The sequence below is a fragment of the Furipterus horrens genome, unplaced genomic scaffold (assembly GCF_987537825.1).
Source record: "Furipterus horrens unplaced genomic scaffold, mFurHor1.1.pri manual_scaffold_8, whole genome shotgun sequence".
In the NCBI taxonomy this organism is placed as follows: Eukaryota; Metazoa; Chordata; class Mammalia; order Chiroptera; family Furipteridae; genus Furipterus; species Furipterus horrens.
The window spans coordinates 91,541,241-91,559,775 of NW_028327178.1; the positions used below are offsets into that span (position 1 = coordinate 91,541,241).

General features: G+C 44.2%; 1 protein-coding gene across 1 annotated transcript in view; it reads left to right on the top strand.

Annotated features, from left to right (window-relative positions):
• Positions 1-278: 278 nt before the first annotated feature.
• CHMP4B (charged multivesicular body protein 4B) overlaps positions 279-18,535 on the top strand; it is a 44,044-nt gene continuing 25,787 nt past the window's right edge. The window contains exon 1 of the mRNA XM_090286254.1: positions 279-614. Coding sequence (XP_090142380.1) covers positions 425-614 — 190 coding nt within the window. The 5' untranslated portion in view covers positions 279-424. The remainder of the gene's footprint in view (positions 615-18,535) is intronic.

The following is an 18,535-nucleotide window of genomic DNA, read 5'->3' on the forward strand; positions in this document are numbered from 1 at the left end:
TTAATTAATTACTGTTTTAAGTACTGTTCCTTCTTTCTGTCTTTCCCCTAGAGAGCGTGTTCCCAAGAACACTACATTTCCCAGCATGCCACCTTACCCTTTGACTCTAGACAGACCAAAAATAGCACCGCCCAGTGCCTCAAGCCGGAAGACTATAGCCTCCCGGCATGCCGCGCGCCTCTCTCCATTAGATTTGAGGCACAGTCAGCGCGTTGCCCACCGGGAGTTGTAGTAGGCGACGCGTTGCCCTGACGCCGGCCGGGCCGGGCGTGGGGGCCTGTGGGAGGTGGGGCGACGAGGCTCAGCTGCGGGGTGAAGGCGGCGGAGAGGCCTGCGGCGGCTGCGACAGGCTGGGCCGGGAGCGGGTGCTGGAGCCGAGCCGAGCCGGAGCGGACGGCGCAGGCCGGCGCGGCGAGCAGCAACCATGTCGGTGTTCGGGAAGCTGTTCGGGGCCGGAGGGGGTAAGGCTGGCAAGGGCGGCCCGACCCCCCAAGAGGCCATCCAGCGGCTGCGGGACACGGAGGAGATGCTAAGTAAGAAGCAAGAATTCCTGGAGAAGAAGATCGAGCAGGAGCTGACGGCCGCCAAGAAGCACGGCACCAAAAACAAGCGCGGTGAGTCGGCCCGGCCCCCTCATAGTCCCTTCAGCGCCCGAGCCCGGACTCCACCTTCGTCAGACTCGCACCAGGGTCTGTTCGGGTCCGGGAAATCTCCTCCGTCAGACTCCCTTGCCTTTCCTCCTATGGGGCTCTCCCAGTCTGACTCCCTTCAGTGTCTGCCCGAGCCTTGGACTCCTCCACCATCAGACTGTTATGCCAAGCTCTCTCCCCCTCAGGCTTTCCCCACTCTACAAGGCCCCTTCAGACCCTGTTTTCACAACGCTTCCCTCTGCCCTCACTCTGTTCCTTTTTCTTCCGCCTTTTTCTCCTCCCTCTGGCCGGCCCTCACCCACCTTTCCAGGTACTTCCTCCTTCTTGGATCATTTCTGGCCCCCATCCTAACACTTGCTATTTCCTGGTCCCACCCTTACCCCTCTGTGGAGTCCATGAGCTGGCCCTGACCTCTTTCCACTCCCTGACTCAGAATTTTCCTTGAGAAGCCTCCTCGATGGAGTGAAAAGGGGGCTCGGGGAGAGGAGACCCCTGCTTCCAGCTCTGCTCACTTGCTGAGTGAACTTGAGCGGATTACTTTTCCTCTCGTCTCATTTTCCCCTATCTATCAGCCAGGGTTTGGCCTCCATGAGGCCTAAAATGCCTTCCAATTCAGTGATTCACTTCTTGTTGCTTCAGAGTCAGGTCTTATCGGAGTTTTCAGAGTCCAAGCCGTCACCCTGTGACTCACTTGCTTCCCATCCCTCTAATACCAGAAGTAAGTTTCCTTTCTTCCATTGGCTGCGACTCTTCCCCAGTCCTCACTGCTGTGCTTGAGGATGGGGATAGTGAGCCTTGAGGCACTTTACTTCTTGTTGTATGGCTTTCTGAGTCCTTTATATTCTTAAGTGAGGTGAATGTGAAAATGCTTTAATAAATGTAAAGTAATTTAGACATATTTTATTCTTTCTTGTTATGGTAATATGAGAGTGAGACCCTCCTCCTAAGAAGGACAAAGGTGAGTGGGGTTGAGGAGCTGTACAGATAAGTTATTTATCTCAGAAGTTTGTTAGTTCCTAGCCCTGTGACCTTGAACTGCGTAATGTACCTCTCCGAAAGGAGGGTCATGGACTTACAGTGGCCAGTGCATAGTAGGGGCCAAGTAGATGTTTTTCTTTGTTCTAACAGAAGAACAAAATAGCCCATCCTGAGGACGCCTCCTTTCTTGATGGTCAGCAAATCCTCTGGAAATTCTATGTGCTTACTGCATGCATTGTATTCATAGGATGAACAAAACACAGCTTCCACACTAATGAAGGAGAAGGCAGAGACAGGAAAGTAAATGAAGAAAATATTGTCTAGTTGTGATGTGCTAGGAAAAAAAATGATGGAGAGTGATGGGGTGGAAGGGGTGCCACTTTAGATAGAGTGGTCAGGGAAGTCCTCTTTGAAAAGGTAAGTTTGTTCCCTGGGGAAAAACCAACTCTAAAAATCTAGGGGAGGGGCATTCTGGGCAGGGAGAACAGCATAGGAAAAGGCTCAGAGGTTGGCTTGTTTTAAGAAACAGAAGACCTCTGTTTCTGGAATGTAGTGATTGAAGGGGAGAGTGGTAGGAAATAAGGGGGTGGGGAGTGGACCTTGGACTTCCGGGTAAAGAGTATGGATTTTATTTCAAGTGGATGAAAAGCTGTTAGAGGGTGTTATACAGGAGGAGCGTGTACTAATCATTGATAATAGTTTTAAAAACATCTGGCTACTCTTTGGAAAATAGACCCGTGGGGGGCGGGGTATGGGTGGGAGTAGGGAGACCAGCAAGAAGAGGGGTGCAGTCATCTCTTTGTGGCCTGGACTTCAGCTGTAGCTCTGGACGTGGAGAGCAGGGTCAGATTTTGCTGTCTCTAGCTTTTTTCTTGGATGACTCGAAGTTAGGATCCTCTGATGTTCATAGTAACTAGTCATTGTTTTTATCAGTCTGTATTTGGAATACTTTGCTCATGGCAGGTTGATTGAGAAAGGCATCATTTTACCTCATCTCCCATCAGAGGGCAATTCTCCTGTGGTTTTTTGGTCTGGAGCTAGTTTAGTATGTGCAGTTTTAGAGGTGATTGAATTTGGCTTTCAAGAGGCTTGGAGAGAGGCTTCCAACAGACTACGGAGGACCAATCTCAGTTGTAATACCTTTGTGAAAGCAGTCTATCTTCTTGAGTTTGCCTGGACCTAGAGAATCAGAGATGAAAATACACTGTGCCTGCCCTCCAGGGTCTCAGGATTGAAAGTGTATAGTTTCTTTTGTTTTGTTTTATTTTTTGACTTTATGTGAGTGTGTGTGTGTGTGTGTGTGTGTGTGAGAGAGAGAGAGAGAGAGAGAGAGAGAGAGAGAGAGAGAGAGAGAGAGAGAGAGAGAGGGAGAGGGAGAGGAGGGAGGGAGGGGAGAAGGAAGGAAGCATTCTAGTTAGTGTTGAAACATAAGTGTGTACTTGGGGCCAAGGCTAAAGAGGAGAAGGTTCCTATCTGGAGAGCAAAGACAAAGGAGGCTTAGCAGAGGAGGGCTATATGAGGTGGATCAGGAAAGAGTTAAGGGGGCTGTGAGATAGATAACATGGGAACTGCCTGTAGCCTTTAGGCCTTGAACTGGAAATGGTAAGGAGCCACTGGCTGTCTTAAAGCAGAAGAGAGAGATCAACTTGGATTTTTGAAAGAACACTCCAGCAGCAGAAAAAGGAAGGAGGGTAGCCAGCCAGGAAGGGACTGGAGGCAGGGATCCAGTAACAGTTAAGGAAGGGTAGAATCTCAGAGATATGGATTTGAGCCATAGCTTTGTCACTAGCCTTGTGTGCCTTGGGCAGGTTCCTCTGCACCACAGATTGCTCCTCTATAAATAAGGGTACTAGTATCTACGTTATTGGGTTAAATTATGTTATGTGTGCAAAGTTCTTAGTACAATGCATGCCATATGGTAAATGATCAATAAATGCTTGCCGTTATCTTTATTACAAGGAGACTTGTAATTATTCAGGTGGGAACAAGGTGCCCAGAGTAGAAGCATGGAAAACTAGATGAGAAGTAGTGCCTGTCAGAGATGTTGCTGGGTGATGGATTAGAACTGTGTGCAGGATGCAGGAGAAGGAATTGAGGACAGTTCCCAAGTTTACAGCTTGGACAGTGGTTGTGATGCCATTAACCAAGTTTAGGAACACAGAGGAGGAGCAATACTTTGTAATGGTGTAGTTTTATGAAGTTTATAGAAGTCCTTTGTCATACAAGTTTCACAGCATCCACTGATACTGTGAGGTCCATGAGGCAGGATGTGATAACCATGTTCATCACTGTGTCCCCAGCACCTAACAGACTGCCAGGCATGTGGTTAATGCTTAGTAAATATTTACTAAGTGATTGAAAACAATCTTGTGAGTATGTTCTGTTGTTATTCCCATTGTATAGAGAGGAAAATGAAGCTGGAGAGAGGATGTAATGACTCAGACCAGTTCTTCTGGTGGCTGTGGGCATCTTGTGTTCTATTTACTCCCTGATGGCTGAAGGTATCATCATGGCCTTTGTCATTGCTCAACTCATTAAACGCCCACCTGTGCAAGGTGTGGTGCTGAGTGGGAGAAAAAGAGGTAAAATAGAATCAGGCCCTGCCCTGTAGAGTATATAGCCTAATGTGGTTGCTGTCTTTGTGGCATACACTTTGGAAAGACAGTAAATTGTCCTTTGAAACAAACCTCTGAAGGTCGAGTAGATTATTTGCAGTGTGTAGGTATATTCTAGGCAGTGGTTTCAGTTTGAGGATTAGAGCAGAATTTGGACTGCATATTTTTTCCAAATTTCTATTCCTTTCCCCTAGTCATACATTCATTCTTCAGCATGTGGTAGGCTCTTAAACTGTGTCCTAGGCCGTGTGCTCAGTGCTGGGAGCTCAGTGCTAAGAATGCAGAGACACCAGACGTGGTCCCTGCCATCCAGGAAACTTAACACGTTGCGTACGGCTGGCGAGAATTCTCGTCATTTCTAAAAGGCATTTAAATACCCTGGTATGCAACGTGTTAAATATTGTCACTTTCCTTTTCTTTAAAGTCGATATTATATTCATCTCACATGAGTATATGGTGAGGATTTGCTAAGATAATGTATGGAAGAGTGTGGTACAATGTGAATATTGAGTAAGTATACTTTTCTGATAAAGCTATTGTTGATAACTTCTTTGGTTTGATTGTCAGAATGGAAAAAGTTTTTTCACTGAGAACTAGATGTAAACTAGAATTGTAGTCTAGGTGAAATGACAAAATCACCCAAACTTAGGTCTTTTTTGGTCCCTTTCTAAATAAATAGTGTCCTGTTGGTTTTCTTCCTAAGAAGGATGATCAGATATCAGAGATTCTTTTCTTCTTAAGGCATTGTAACTAGTTATGAAGTATCTACCCTAGGTGGTTCAGATTTCCCTTTTGTCTTGTTTTAATAAAAATGAAAACAGTTTATAGAAAGGATCATAATTTAGTTTAACAAGAGAATCGTATGAGATTGGGAAATGGAGACTGAGTATCTCAAACACCCCACACTGGTACATTTCTTTTGGATTTATGGATGCAAATCAGTTCATTTACAGGTTAATTTAGGTTCAGCTGAAAATGTCTGATTGATGCAGAGAGGCCAGGAGCTCACAGGAAATATGTCTTCATTAAGTCCTGCTCATTGCTGGAGCCAGGGTGACTCTCTTGTGTTTAATAAAGTTGCTGTAAAACATTAGCATGTGGGAAGACAGCTTAATAAGTTAAATTTATAGTGAACGTGGCTTTTTGGTTCTCTGGAATCAAGGTATCAGGTTGAAAATCACAGCATCTTAATGGTGCATGTGCCAACAGGATCTCCTCTCCCAGAGGCCCAGGGATGGAAAACCTGAAAACCCCCCCAGAGTACTGAGCAGTGGCAATTTCCCTTGGTGACACTTACGCTTCTTGTTTGAAGAAATGGTTGGCTAGGTTGGATTTGGTTTACTTCTTAAGACAGATGGAATGTCAGAGAAGCCTTACGTGTTGGCTGTCCAAACAGGCTGGTGCCTTTCATTCAAATGACAAAACCTTTTTTTGCCCCATTTGGCAGGGAGATTAAATATTTTAAAGTGCCTGCCAGTAGGTTTGTAATGTGATTTGAAATTCAGGATAGATTTTGTTTGGAACTTTAGCTGAATGTGAGAACCTTTGAACTGGACTGTTTTGCTCAAGGAAGTTTTGAGTTGTCCTGAGTCGGGTTTGAGTGTGGAGAACGAGGCCTGTGAGGATGTGTGTGAGCGTACATCTCTCTGAAGCTGAAAGTCAGGAGCTGCTTTGTTTACAGTGGTCCAGAGCCCCCAGATGGAGCCAGGGAGGACTGGGAGAAGGCGCAGGGCCCTTGGGGCCTTGAGGAGTTCCTTTGGGTAGGAGAAGTTTATGAAAACGTGGTGCTCTTGCCCAGGATTGTTTTGTGCTATGCCACTGTCTTTTAAAAAATGAGAGAGAGGGTGTTCAAAAACAACAACTTTAGATTGGTTATTTTGAGGGTGGATGACTGTATTTAGAAGGAAAGTTTAAGCATAGGAATGGGAAACAACTACAGACCTAGCTAGATTTAGTACTACTCTGTTTTTAAGGTGTTTGTCTCAAGCCAACAGATGTTTATTGAGTTCTTCTAGGAGGGAGGCAGAATGATGTATGGTATAGGCAAAGATTTCTCAATTTGAATGCCAGCTTAACCACTCACCAGCAATACCTTGGCAGGTACTTATCTACTCTGAGTTTCAATTTTCCCATCTATAAGAACGGAATAATAATTCTTAGGTTCTTTAGAGGCTGTGAAATAAGTTGATATATGTAAACTGCCTAGCAGCATGCCTGGCACATAGGAGGGACATGAATGTTTCCTTGGTTTCCCAGGTATAGTCTTAGGCACAGTAAGGGATTTAAGGGTGGCTAAGACATTCCCTTCTCCCCATAAGAGCTCACATTCAGTGAGGAACACACACATGTACTAGTAAGTGATAAAAGGCAAGTTGTGGTAAGTGTACAAATGAAGTGCTAGAGGAAAATGCAGCAGGAAGAGATTAATTCATCTCTGAGGGCTGGCAGGTTCATCTCACTCAGTCACCCATCCAATGCCCAAGTTCTCTATGCAGTATTCCTGAGAAGCGATTAACCTCTGATTGAACCTCTCTGCTGACGAGATTTATATTAGACACTCTATCCTTCCACTCTATAGCATAGTCTGTCCTTGGGCAGCTCTGACTATAAAATCGCCTTTCTTTTTGGAACTGAGATCTGTCTTCCTGTAGTGCCTACCTCTGGTACAGATTGGGATGGTAGCTCCATAGGGAAGCAGCTTGGGGTGGTAGAGAGAAGGTGACATCTGGAGTTAGAAGGCATGGGGGCAAATCTGAGCTCTGAGAGAGTGAACTATTTCTCCTGTTGGAAAAAGAGATTGCTCGTTCTGCTTCTTGGGGCCTCAGAACAGGTCTAACATTCTTTTGACAAAACAAGTGAAAGGAGATGGTGCTTATGTCTCAAGCCTGCACTTCCCTAGAACAGGTTTCCTGTCTTCCATTGACTGTTCTTTTGCCTGGTGTTTCCATTCCTTCCTTACTGCCCTCCCCTGGATGTTGTCCTGCTCATCAGTGTTGCCCTTAAGATGTGGAGTGGGCAGAGCAGAATACTCTTTAATATTCAAGCCAAGGTCTGAGCAGCACAGCCAAGAACCTGCAGGACTATTAGGATTTAATTTTGTTTTGTGTGCTTTATGGCCCTGGTAATTCCCGTATCGCTGAGACAGTTTTTGTTTGTTTGCTTGTTTGCTTTTGTTTTTGTTTTTTTTTTTTGGAAAAGCAGTTATACTTTGCTGTGGCCTATCCTTAGTAAAGGAATGAGCATCTAGCAGCCTCAAAAGTTTGTTTGTTTCTTCTTCAAGAGTCTTAGCTGAGGGATTGAAGGATTTAAGTTCTTAACAAGAGCATCTGGCTGGCTCGATTCTCCCGTAGCTGGTATTTCGAGCTCTGTCTTCTCCCTCTTCCTTACAGGGCAAAGCTGGCTGGAAGGCTTATTTGAAGGATCCACAAAAGCTATACATCTCTGTGGTTATGGCTGTTTAGTTCAAAAGGTTAGTGTATGGTATGTAGAAAAGGCGCTGGGTTTAGGATCAGAAGACCTGAGTTTACATTTCATCTCTGCCACTTACTAGTTTTGTGATCTGGGGCAAGTCTCCTATTTCTGAGCATCAGCTTCTTCAGCTGCAAAAACAGGATACTGTACAACTTTGCAATTCAAAATGTGGTCTTTGGAAACATTTGGGAAATTGTTAGAAATGCCGATTGTCAGGCCCCACCCAGACCTTCTGAAGCAGAACATGCATTTTTATGAGATTCTCAGGTAATTTGTATGCACATTAAAGTTTGAGAGACACTTTTTTATAGTTATTGTGGGGATTAAATGAGAATGTTGGGCACTTTTCATATGTCCAGGCCAGTATGCATTCCTGGACGCTCAGGGATGCTGTCTCTCTGGTTCATACGCACATTTTTTTTTTTCTGGTCAAAGATTAAGCTCTTCCCCAGCTCACCCTATTCCTAAATACCTTCAGTTACGTCCAAATCCAATGAGGCCTCAGAACATGGATGGTTTAGTAGAAGTTCGTCTTCTCCTCCTTGAAAAAGAACCTGAAGCACACATCCTGCTGCTAGGGTAACAGCCTTTTCATGAAAGGCAATAGTCATTTGGGTAACTGACAGACATTCTATCAAGCTTTCTGTCACGAGGACCCACTGGTTGTCATGCACTGGCAACCCTGGTATTAAGTTAGAGGAAGTTCCCATCTTCAGGAAACACCACTCTCTGGTTGGAGGGACCAGTTAGTAGAGGAAGAATTTCCACCCAGTGAGGCTTGTGTAGAATGCCATAAGAACCACAGGTCTTGAAGAGGAACTAATGCCCCTCGGGTTGGGGGTGGGGGCTGGGAAATGCTTTTCTTTAAGTTATATATGTATTTTTTTTACCATAAAGATTTTTTTATGAGTTCTGATTTCCTTGTTCAGTGGCTTTATGGCTGTTTCCTATTCTGTTTATATGACATCAATACTGTCCTGATCCACCTGTTTTCTACATCAGGAGGGACAGGTGTTCTTTTGAGTGCCTATTCTGTGTTAGGAGCCATCTGAGGTGCAATGTGGATTTCCTGGCAGTGAAAAAGACCTGGCCCAATGGATCCTACAGTTGAACAGATCTGTGGCTCTCTCAGAGAAAAAAGTTATCACAACTACATAGCCCATGTGTTTTCTTACTGGAGTCTTACAGTCATTGAAGTGTTACTTCCAGAAGCTTAGGGAGAAAGTAAAACTAGGAAATGCAAATAGCTCTCAGATAGGGGAGTGTGAATATGTCAGATGATGAAAAAGGACACTCCATCACACTTGCCCTGTTCAATTCTGTAAGATGATATTTTGTCTGGATTTTGGGGTGATAGTGAATTTTTGAGAAGGGGTTCCTAATTGGGTTAAAACCCAGCAAAGAGCATTATCTTCTTTTCAGTCTTAAAAAGAACCAAGAATCAAACACACACACAGAAAGAAAGAAAGAAAGAAAGAAAGAAAGAAAGAAAGAAAGAAAGAAAACCATCATCAAGCACCAAGTTGCTCAGGGGGTTTGGCCTGGGGCTTGGCACAGGCTGTTGATCAAATTCCCTCCCATTGAACACACAGAGCAGTTGAGTTTGCTCAGAGCTAGGAGGCCCTGAGTCCCAAGCATACCCAAGTGTAAAGCCCTGCCTCAGAATCCTGCTCTCAGGAGGCTCAAACTCTTGGTGGGGGGATAAACCTAGGAAGGAAGTAATTAAAGTACAAAATTGGCTCTAAGTGCCACCCACAGGAGGACCCTAAATGGAGCTTGGTGGAGATTTGAGGAAAGGAGCAGTTGCCACACTTCAGGGTTGGGGGTGACAGTGTGATCCTTACTGTTAGTTCTTAAAGTAGTAGGCAGCTATGGGGTGGGGTGGGGGTTGGGTGTAAACACTCATGTTGGTATATGACATCACCTCAGATCTAGGGTTACAACTGGAAGTTGCAGAAGAATGTTTGCTTTCGTCTAGCTGTGTTGTGTAAAGAGTAGTGTATTTGAGAAAAGGAAACTAGGGGTTTTGAGATGGATGTGGATATTATGTACTGTTTAGGGACTGTGATGTTGAGATCCCCAATTATTTTGGTCTTAGTGCTGCATAGATAGACATTTGCATTTCATTTCAGATGGTCCATTTTAAAAGAAGGTAGCTAGAAACTTGCTTCATTCATGAGTTGATTGATAAGTATATATTAACTTGAGCTGTGTGCCAGATACTGTTCTAGTTTACTGGATAATTGCAGATGAAAACAGGTCATTGTCTTTGAGATGCTCACAATCTAGCTAGAGTGACAGACAAGTAAACAGATGCAATCAAGATACAGTGTGATCTGTTTTAGAAGCATATTCAGAATTCAGAGTATAGGATATACAATGGGGTGTATGTATGTGTGTATTGCTTGAATCTCTGTTTTATTAAATAGTTATTTTGGAGAGTACTAGAATACTAGAGCATAAGGGAACTCAAAATGTATGAGTGCTTGAAGCTAAATTAATCGGAAAAGTTATTGAGAAAGAAAAACCAGGAACATGGAAATACACTCAGTACTTTTTATATTTTTTACTCCTCACCCGAAGATATGCTTAGTGATTTGAGAGAGACAGACAGAGACAGAGAGACAGAGAAACATTGATTGTTGCCTCCCATATGCACCCTAACGGGGGATTGAACCTGCAACCTGGGTATGTGCTCTGACTGGGAATTGAACCCGCAATCCTTTGGTCTACAGGACGAGGCTCCAACCAACTGAGCCACACTGGCTGGGGCCAGGGCACAGTACTTTTAAAGAGTACTTTATTTGAATCAGAAGCCCCTTTGGGAAGACATAAGACTGGATAAATGTTTGGCTTTAGTCATAAAATAATTGGCTTTGGAATACTAAGTTTAAAGTACATCTTCTGCCCTGGCTGGTGTGGCTCAGTGGGTTGAGCACTGGCCTGCAAGTCAAAGGATTGCTGGTTCAGTTCCGGGTTGGGGCATGTGCCTGGGTTGTGGGCCAGGGCCCTGGTTGGGGTGTCTTGCACAGAAACATAGATGTTTCTCTCACTCTCTTTCTTCCTCCCTTCCCCTCGCTCTAAAAAAATAAATAAAATCTTTTTTAAAAAGTACAGCCTATTACAATTTTCTTCTTTTGGCAAAAAAAAAAAAAAAATAGGGACTAATAAACCTGAGAAGTGGATTCTTTATTATCTGCATATGCATGAACTGTAAGTCCCTTGTTTGTAATCTTTATAAAAGCAAAAATAAGACTTGTATATGTGTGTAGCCTGGCTGCTGTTCTATGCAGAGGTTTGAAGACAGGGGTTACTACTCAGATGAGGCCACCTCAAAGACTCCACATTAGGGTGAGGAGTTTAATCACCTCAGTGTCCCCAGAATTCATTAGACTTGGAAATGCTGAATGACAGAGGAAACACTTAAATCTCAAATGATTGCTAGTTTCTTAATGCTCCATCAGCTGGATCACTTGCTTTCACTTCTTTAGAGCATTTTCTCCCTTTAGAATCTTGGATACTGGGCAGTAGGTGGTTGCAGATTGCTTAGCAAGTCTGGAGCAGATTTGGTTGTTGAGTTGTCATGGACTCTGATAGCCTTCTGGCTGTGTCCAAGGAAGGAGCTGGTGTCAGCCTGACATTCCGCTTTTGCTCTTGGCAGACAGGGCTGAAGGGCTGGTGGCTGCAGGCAGCTCTTCTCATGCTTAGATTTAGAGGTAATTTTGGAGGTATAAAGGACAGGTAACAGTGTAGGAAGGAGCACCTTTTCTTAAGTTACTTTCATCATTATAAAAAAGTAACATTTCAAAGTAAAAAGAAATTTTTTTTTTCCAGGAGAAAAATCTTCAGAGAATGAAAGCATTCCTTCATCTTTGGTAAATGCCATGCACTTTGCAAACTTGATCACATTTTATCTTTTCAACAACCCCATGCATTAAGTGGTATCTCCCCCCAACTCCCCCCCCCCCACACACACACATACACACCTTTAGAGATGAGAAAGCCAGATTACATGAGTCACAATGATGACCCAGGAGCCTTGGGCATCTTGAGCTTGGCTGCATCACAGTGGGTTTTGGTATCTTTGGTTTTCTCATAGGGCCAGGACTCTATAGCCTTTAGTGCTTATAGCTTATCAATGGACAAAATCCTGTCATTGTAAATACATTTTTATAATATTCCCTTCACAATGTGAATACCTGTTATTCTGCAGGGAAATACTTCACATTTGTAAAGCATTTTATGGCTTCCAAAGCACTTCACGTATGTGATCTTATTTTGAAACTCAGAAAGGCTTTATAAGGTAGGTAGGGCAGGGTGTGAGTTTAACCTTATTTTGCGGGGAGAAAACTTAAGGCTCAAAGCATTTAAGTGGTTTTCCTAGGGATTGTGTCAAAGCTAGGGATTGTGTCAAAGCTAGAACCCTTCCTTAGGCTCCAAGTCTAGTACTTCCCTGTACTGTTCTGCCTCTCTCTTAATGCTCAATCTCAGACTCCCTTGCCAGCTTCAGCAAGGCTATGTGTCAATAATGGGTGTGGGTCGGGTTAACGGGGACAAGGCTGAGGGTCCTTAGACTGACTGGCTCATTTTATACACAGTGGGACTAGTGCCAGAGAGAAGATGAAGTGGAGACTGTATGTGTCCAGAATGGTTTGAGAACCTTTATTCACTGTATTCATGTATTTATAGTCTGCTACAACATTAGCATTATGTATTTCCCAGTCTGGTTTCCATTTCTTTTACCACAATAAACTAGTTTTCTCAATGGCCTCTAGAGCAGTGTTTCTTAACCTTGGCCCTATTGACATTTTGCATTGGATAATTTTTTTTGTTGAGGGGGCTGTCCTGTACATTGTAGGATGCTGAGCAGCATCCTTGGCCTCTCCCCACTACATGTCCATAGCACCCTCTCTTCAGTGTTTTTCTTCTTATTTATGCATACAGTGGTTGCTTCTTGTATGTGCCCTGACCTGGGATCGAAACTGCAACCTTGGTGTATCCGGACGACACTCTCACCAACTGACCTACTTGGCCAGGGCCACCTCTTCAGTTTTGACAATTACAAATGTCTCTAAACACTGCTTATTGTCCCCTAGAGAGCAAGAGCTCCAAGGATTGAGAACTACTGTTCTAGGGCTGGTGAAGACCCACAAGTGCAGCTGTAGAGCTTTAGAGGCTGGCCTGCAGGTAAAGGGTCTTAAAGATCCAAGCTGGGAGGACCCAGGAGAGTACTTTTAATTCTACCTTTTTATTGTTCTGCTGAGCAGACCAAAGTCTAGAGATATCTCAGGGCCTCCTGGCTGTACTTTCTAGGAGTAGGGCTAGGACTCAGACCCAGACCTGAATTTCTCCCAGTCAGGACTCTCATCAACCCAGAGGTCCTGAGTCTTTTCCAGATTGAAGAATCCTTTTCTAATTCCAAAAAATATCAGGGATGGCCATGTGATAATAGTTGTACTTTTGGTACCTATTAACTGAGAAGATTAAATAATTCCTTTCAGCCAGTATTTACTGAATACCCACTATTTGTATCTCTATCCTAGGACTGTATCTGACATGAATAGTAGGTGGTCACATGGTTGTTGCTTTTATTATTGTGTGATAAATATACAGTATTCGTCATGTGATGCATAGGCAGTGCACTGGATGGCAACATTCACAGAGCAGTGAATACCATGAGATTTTAGAGAGGAGTAGGCCTGAAAACTCTGGGCTTTTCTTGAAACCATGAATTATCCACATTTGAGATGGGAATCTCCGTACTCTGGAAATGAAAAGCCAATAGGCTACCTGAAGTCCTCAGTGTGGCTCTCTCAACAGCTATACACTAGGACATTTGTGATAAAAGAAGAGGCGTTTGGCTGGAGACAAGCTTTAAGTTCCTAGCACTAGTTGGTAACTTGGTGCATGGGTCTAAGGGGAGTTTAAAATAGTGGCATTGAACTTGAGAATCTGTGTTTCCAGAGCCTCTCATCTCAAAGCACTCAGCTTCTCCGACAGATACTATTACTCTTATTTCGGAGGTAAGGGGCAGAGAGGCCAGGCCATACAAATTATCCCTGAAGGAGGGCCATCTACTCCCAGGTTTAGAAGCTGGAACTCTGGTTGGCATTCCAGGTGGGGTGTTTGTTTCTGTCAGATGATGGTGGGAAAAGGAAAAAGGTTCTATATTAAGTTTTACCCAATTCAGCCAACATTTGAGTGCCCACTGTGAAAGACTGTGTGCGAAGAGACTGTATGGGACATAGATGATGGGACGCAGATGAGCTGGGCTGTTCCAGGCAGGGGGATTACAGGGGCCAAGATCAGCATATGCAGGGGGGAGCAGATTACCGGGCATGGGTGAGGAGTAGTGGTTGCTCAGGTGCAGTGAGAGTTGGAAAGGTTAGGCTGTGGCTTCTCTGAGGAGGCCCTGGATGCCGCGCTGAGGAGCCTATGTTAGGTTGAATCTTCCTGCAGCGCCCTGGTGAAGTTCTCCTTTACTAGGCGTTCTACTCAGAGAATGACGTGGGTAGAGGGGCTCTTCCCTTATAAGAGAGGACCCATGGGCTTACCACCTTTTCTCTAGTTACTTCTACCTGGTTCCCCTTCTGCTTTATTTGAAGCCCAAAGCCCAGCACATCCTGGTAAGCTGGTTAGGAACAGAATAGCAACTTTTCTCTACTTGAGAGTATCTCAGGTTACTTGCTGAAGGTAAGCAGGCATATCTTCCCTATTTAAAGTAGCTTGACCCAGCCTCATTTATTTATCAGGTCCTTGGCTGCCTCATACTGTGCATTCACTCGCAGTGCCTGACTGGCTCACTCAGTTAGTTGTGATCTTTGAGATTATTTCATCTTCCTTTCATGTTTATCTTTGTTCCAAGAGAGAGAGAGAGCTAGATAATTCCCTCGGCTGATGACAAGGACCTGTGTTTTGAGGCCATACATTATGTTCAGCCCAGACTCTCTGCTTGCTATCTTAATCACAAAAATCTGAAATGAACCATATCCCCCTTTCCGGAGCTCCCAGTTTTCTGTTAGCTTTCCTATTCTCTGGGTGTTCCTCCATCACCAGGATGATTAAGCGGAGCTCTAGGACTTAGAGACACTGCATCCTGGTTCTGTTCTAACTCTGTCCAACTGGTATCTTTGGGCAAGTGTCCTCCCAACTCTGGGCCATTGTTTTCTTGACAGTAAAATGAAAAGGATGGATTAAATGAAGGCTGAGTTTCATTTCTGCTCTAACATTATCTGAATCAACAAGTGCCCACTTTAAAGTAACCCCCCAGAGAACCAGGTGTTGCTCCAAGTAGTTTTGCTGCACAAAAAGATGGAGGAGCTCAGCATTAATTTTGTCTGTTAACAGCTTGAGTACATCCCTGCTCTTTGTAAAAGCTAAGAGCCACAGACTGTTTTGTAGGAGGTGCTGGACATTTTTCCATTTTGATTTCCCAGTTCAGAGGCCAGAGTGGAATAATGGTTTTTAGCTGCTCCCCAGAGTCTTTGTCCAGGCAAGCAGTACAAATGCTAGAGGGCATCTGTCCTGGTGTCTGAGCCTCCTTTGGATCAGTAGCCTGCTTCTGACTTGACTGCCAGACTCTGGGCAAATCAGAGCCACCGATTTCTGTTGGGGCTGAGTAGGCTCAAGCTCTGCTGGACAAAAACCCAGTACTGACCAGTTAAACATACTGGGGTTGTTTCCTTGTGGCAGGACTTGACTTCCTCACTGACCCACCTTTGGGCCACAGGACGCAGGTGATTTGTCCCCAGTGTGAGGGGACTGGAGAAAGAAACCAACAGCTAAGGGCTGGTCTGACTTGTGTCATTTTAATTAAATCTGCTCCTTAGTATGGCGACTGAAGATGACGTTGGGAGTCTTGGGAGAGCATTGGGCTTCTCTGAAAGGCCTTTTGTGCGTAGTGTAAATCCTGGTGCCACCATGAGCAACTAAGCCGTTTAGGAATATGGAAGACATTTACCCACCTGGTTCTAAATTAAGGTCTTTAAAACCTCAAGTCCCTACTAGTGCTCATTAAAACAGTTCTCTCCCTTTTAGTCACGTTCACAGTACATTCCTGTCTCCTAAGCAATTCTGGAAAAATCACACAACTTTAGACCTCATCTTGCCCATGCAGGGGGACATCCCAGGCCCAGAGAGGTTAGGTGACCTGTTAAAAATGACACAACGCACAAAGGCAAACCTGGGTCTAGACCCATGGTTTCCACCTCTTCATTCCAGTGAGTTCTGCTGCCTCATTCCCAGTCCTGCCAGAATGGTTTTGAAAATAAAATTAAAGTTACCATGCAAAAAACCAGCTGACAGGAGAGATGGAGCAAGCAGTTGCTATTTTAGGGGGTTGTTTTCTTTTGAGTCATAACTGGCTGTTGGTGGTTTGGCAGACTAGCACAGCTTAGGTGGAGGATCACACACTCCAAGGTCTTGTTGTTGCTACAGTTGTGATCCTCTTTACCAGACTGTTTTTCCTGCACCTGAGGGCTTCCTGTACCAGGGTTCAGATAATTCCCACTCTTAACCCTTGTTTTAGGACTCTGGGGAGGATTAGGAAGTCTGTAAAAAGACCTGGGAAAGTGGTCTATAAATATCAAATTTTGGTGCTTCTTGTTTTTGTTTTTTTTATTGAGGTGTAACTTACTTATTTTAAAAATTTTACTTATTTTTAAAGAGAAGACAAGGGAGTGAGAGAGGGAGAGAAACATGGATGTGTGAGAGAAACATCAATCGGGTGCCTCTCACACTCCCTCAACTGGGGCCCTGGCCCGGAACCCAGGCACGTGCCCTGACTGGGAATTGAACTGGCAATCTTTCAATTCGTGGGACAGTGCCCAACCCACTGAGCCAAACCAGTCAGGGCTGAGGTGTAACTTACTTAGTAAAGCAGACAAGTCTTAAGTGTATAGCTCAGTGAATTTTTACAAATGTATATACCTACATAACCAACACCCATATCAGTATATAGAACATTTTCAGCACTCTACCAGCCTTGATGATTCTTATAGTAAGTAGTTCAGGACTTGAGAAGAAAGCAGTTTTATTTACAGTGACCCCTTTAAGAATCACAGAGGTCATTAAATTATCCTTCTGTTACTCATTTAACATATGTTTCCCAGACACTTAGCAGTGCAGGGCTCTGTGTTACTCATAACTAGGAGGATAGAAACTGATCATTGTTGGTCTCTGTCTCAGTCTTACAGCCCATTAGGGATTATGACTCGTGTCCAAGGGAGAAAGTGAAAAGGGCTGTGAGAGGCAGCTTGGAGGAAGGAGTCTGCTCTTGCAGGGAGAAGAGAGGGTATATGTATTTATGTAGACATCGAATTTTCCCCAGTCTGTTTACTGTCTTTAAATATAGGAAATAGGCCAGATTATGGATTTTCAGTCCCTTCTCAGCCAGTTGTTTGAATTCTCAGACCATGTTGGGTACTTGGAGAGGTGCAAACCCCACTGAAAATCCACGTCTGTAGTATTTGCTGTCTCACCTTCTCTGTTGGGAAGTAGGAGAGAACACAGGCGGTGTGGAGGAAAGCAAAAACAAGAGGCGCTTTCCTCCTCTTCTTTGCCCACCCCACTCCAGGTTCTTAGGAGCTGACTTCCTTCTTTCCTGGGTATTAAGACTCATAAGGCCCATAAGACCACAAATCAGCCTGCTATGAGTTAATTTTGGCCTGAATTTCTCTATGCCCTTTGATCCAATAGTTTAAAACATAATTTTCTGTATCTTTAGTGAAAACAGACCCAAGAAGGAGTTTTCTGATATTTTTCATGTATGAGAAACAAATTTCTGTTTGGTTTTTGTTTTAATTGCTAATAAAGACATATGGCTTTGTGGTTCATAGGAGGGGAAAAAGCCATGTCCAGCGTAGATGCAGAGTGATCCCTTTCTTTAAAGAAATAGTCTCCAAGATAGTGAAGATCAGCACCTGAGATGGTCAGCATGAAGACTGGCTAGGACATCTGTACATTACAGAGCTATATCTTGGTACATGTGTTGACAGTAGATAAAGAAAGAAGGGTGGGCAGCTCAGCCTAGCTGACCTTATTACAGTTCTGATGAGTTACTGTGTCTTGGAAACATAAGAGACTTTGGTCATCTGGGTTCACTCCTATTAGGTGAAAGCCTCAGAAGTCTAAATTCAGGATCGATTCTGAAGAACTGACACGTAGCCTTATTCAAATTCATAAGAGCTTTAATATGAGAAACTTGCACGGGCAAAGCAGCTGCTTCCAGTGTTAGCCGACTGGGGAAAAATCCACACCCCTGCCAGGCCAGGGTCTCTTTTTTTTTATAGGAGGTTAATGGTGAGCAGTCACATAGACCACCAGAAAGAACAATGCATTTCTAAGTTAACAGATAACATCAGGCAGTTATCCACACTATACATTCATTAACCTCCTTCCTGGGGGCCTGACGTTTATCTTTGGATGGCATCTGGCTTTCTGGGTAGTCAGCCAAGCCTGAGGCTACAGAGAGTTAAACAATCACAGAGGTTAAACAGAGTCCCAACATTTCCCAGATGCCTTTACTGCGGACGCCATATTGCATTTCTGACTTCCCCTACAATTCCCCATCCCCATTTTACAGATAAGGAAACTAAGACTTTGATTTGACCAGAGACCTGGAACTAGAACTGGATTTCATGTCTGAACCGGGGTTCAGAGATGGTATGGCAGAGTGCTCAGCAGGATTTGGAAGTGAAACCAGAAAAGCCAGTGTTCACGCTGCCTGTCATCTACCAGACCCAATAAGCAGAGAAAGGGATTGAATCTTTATGGGCGCTTGATTCAGATGGTCAGTGGTCTGAGAAGACAGCAGGTTTGTAC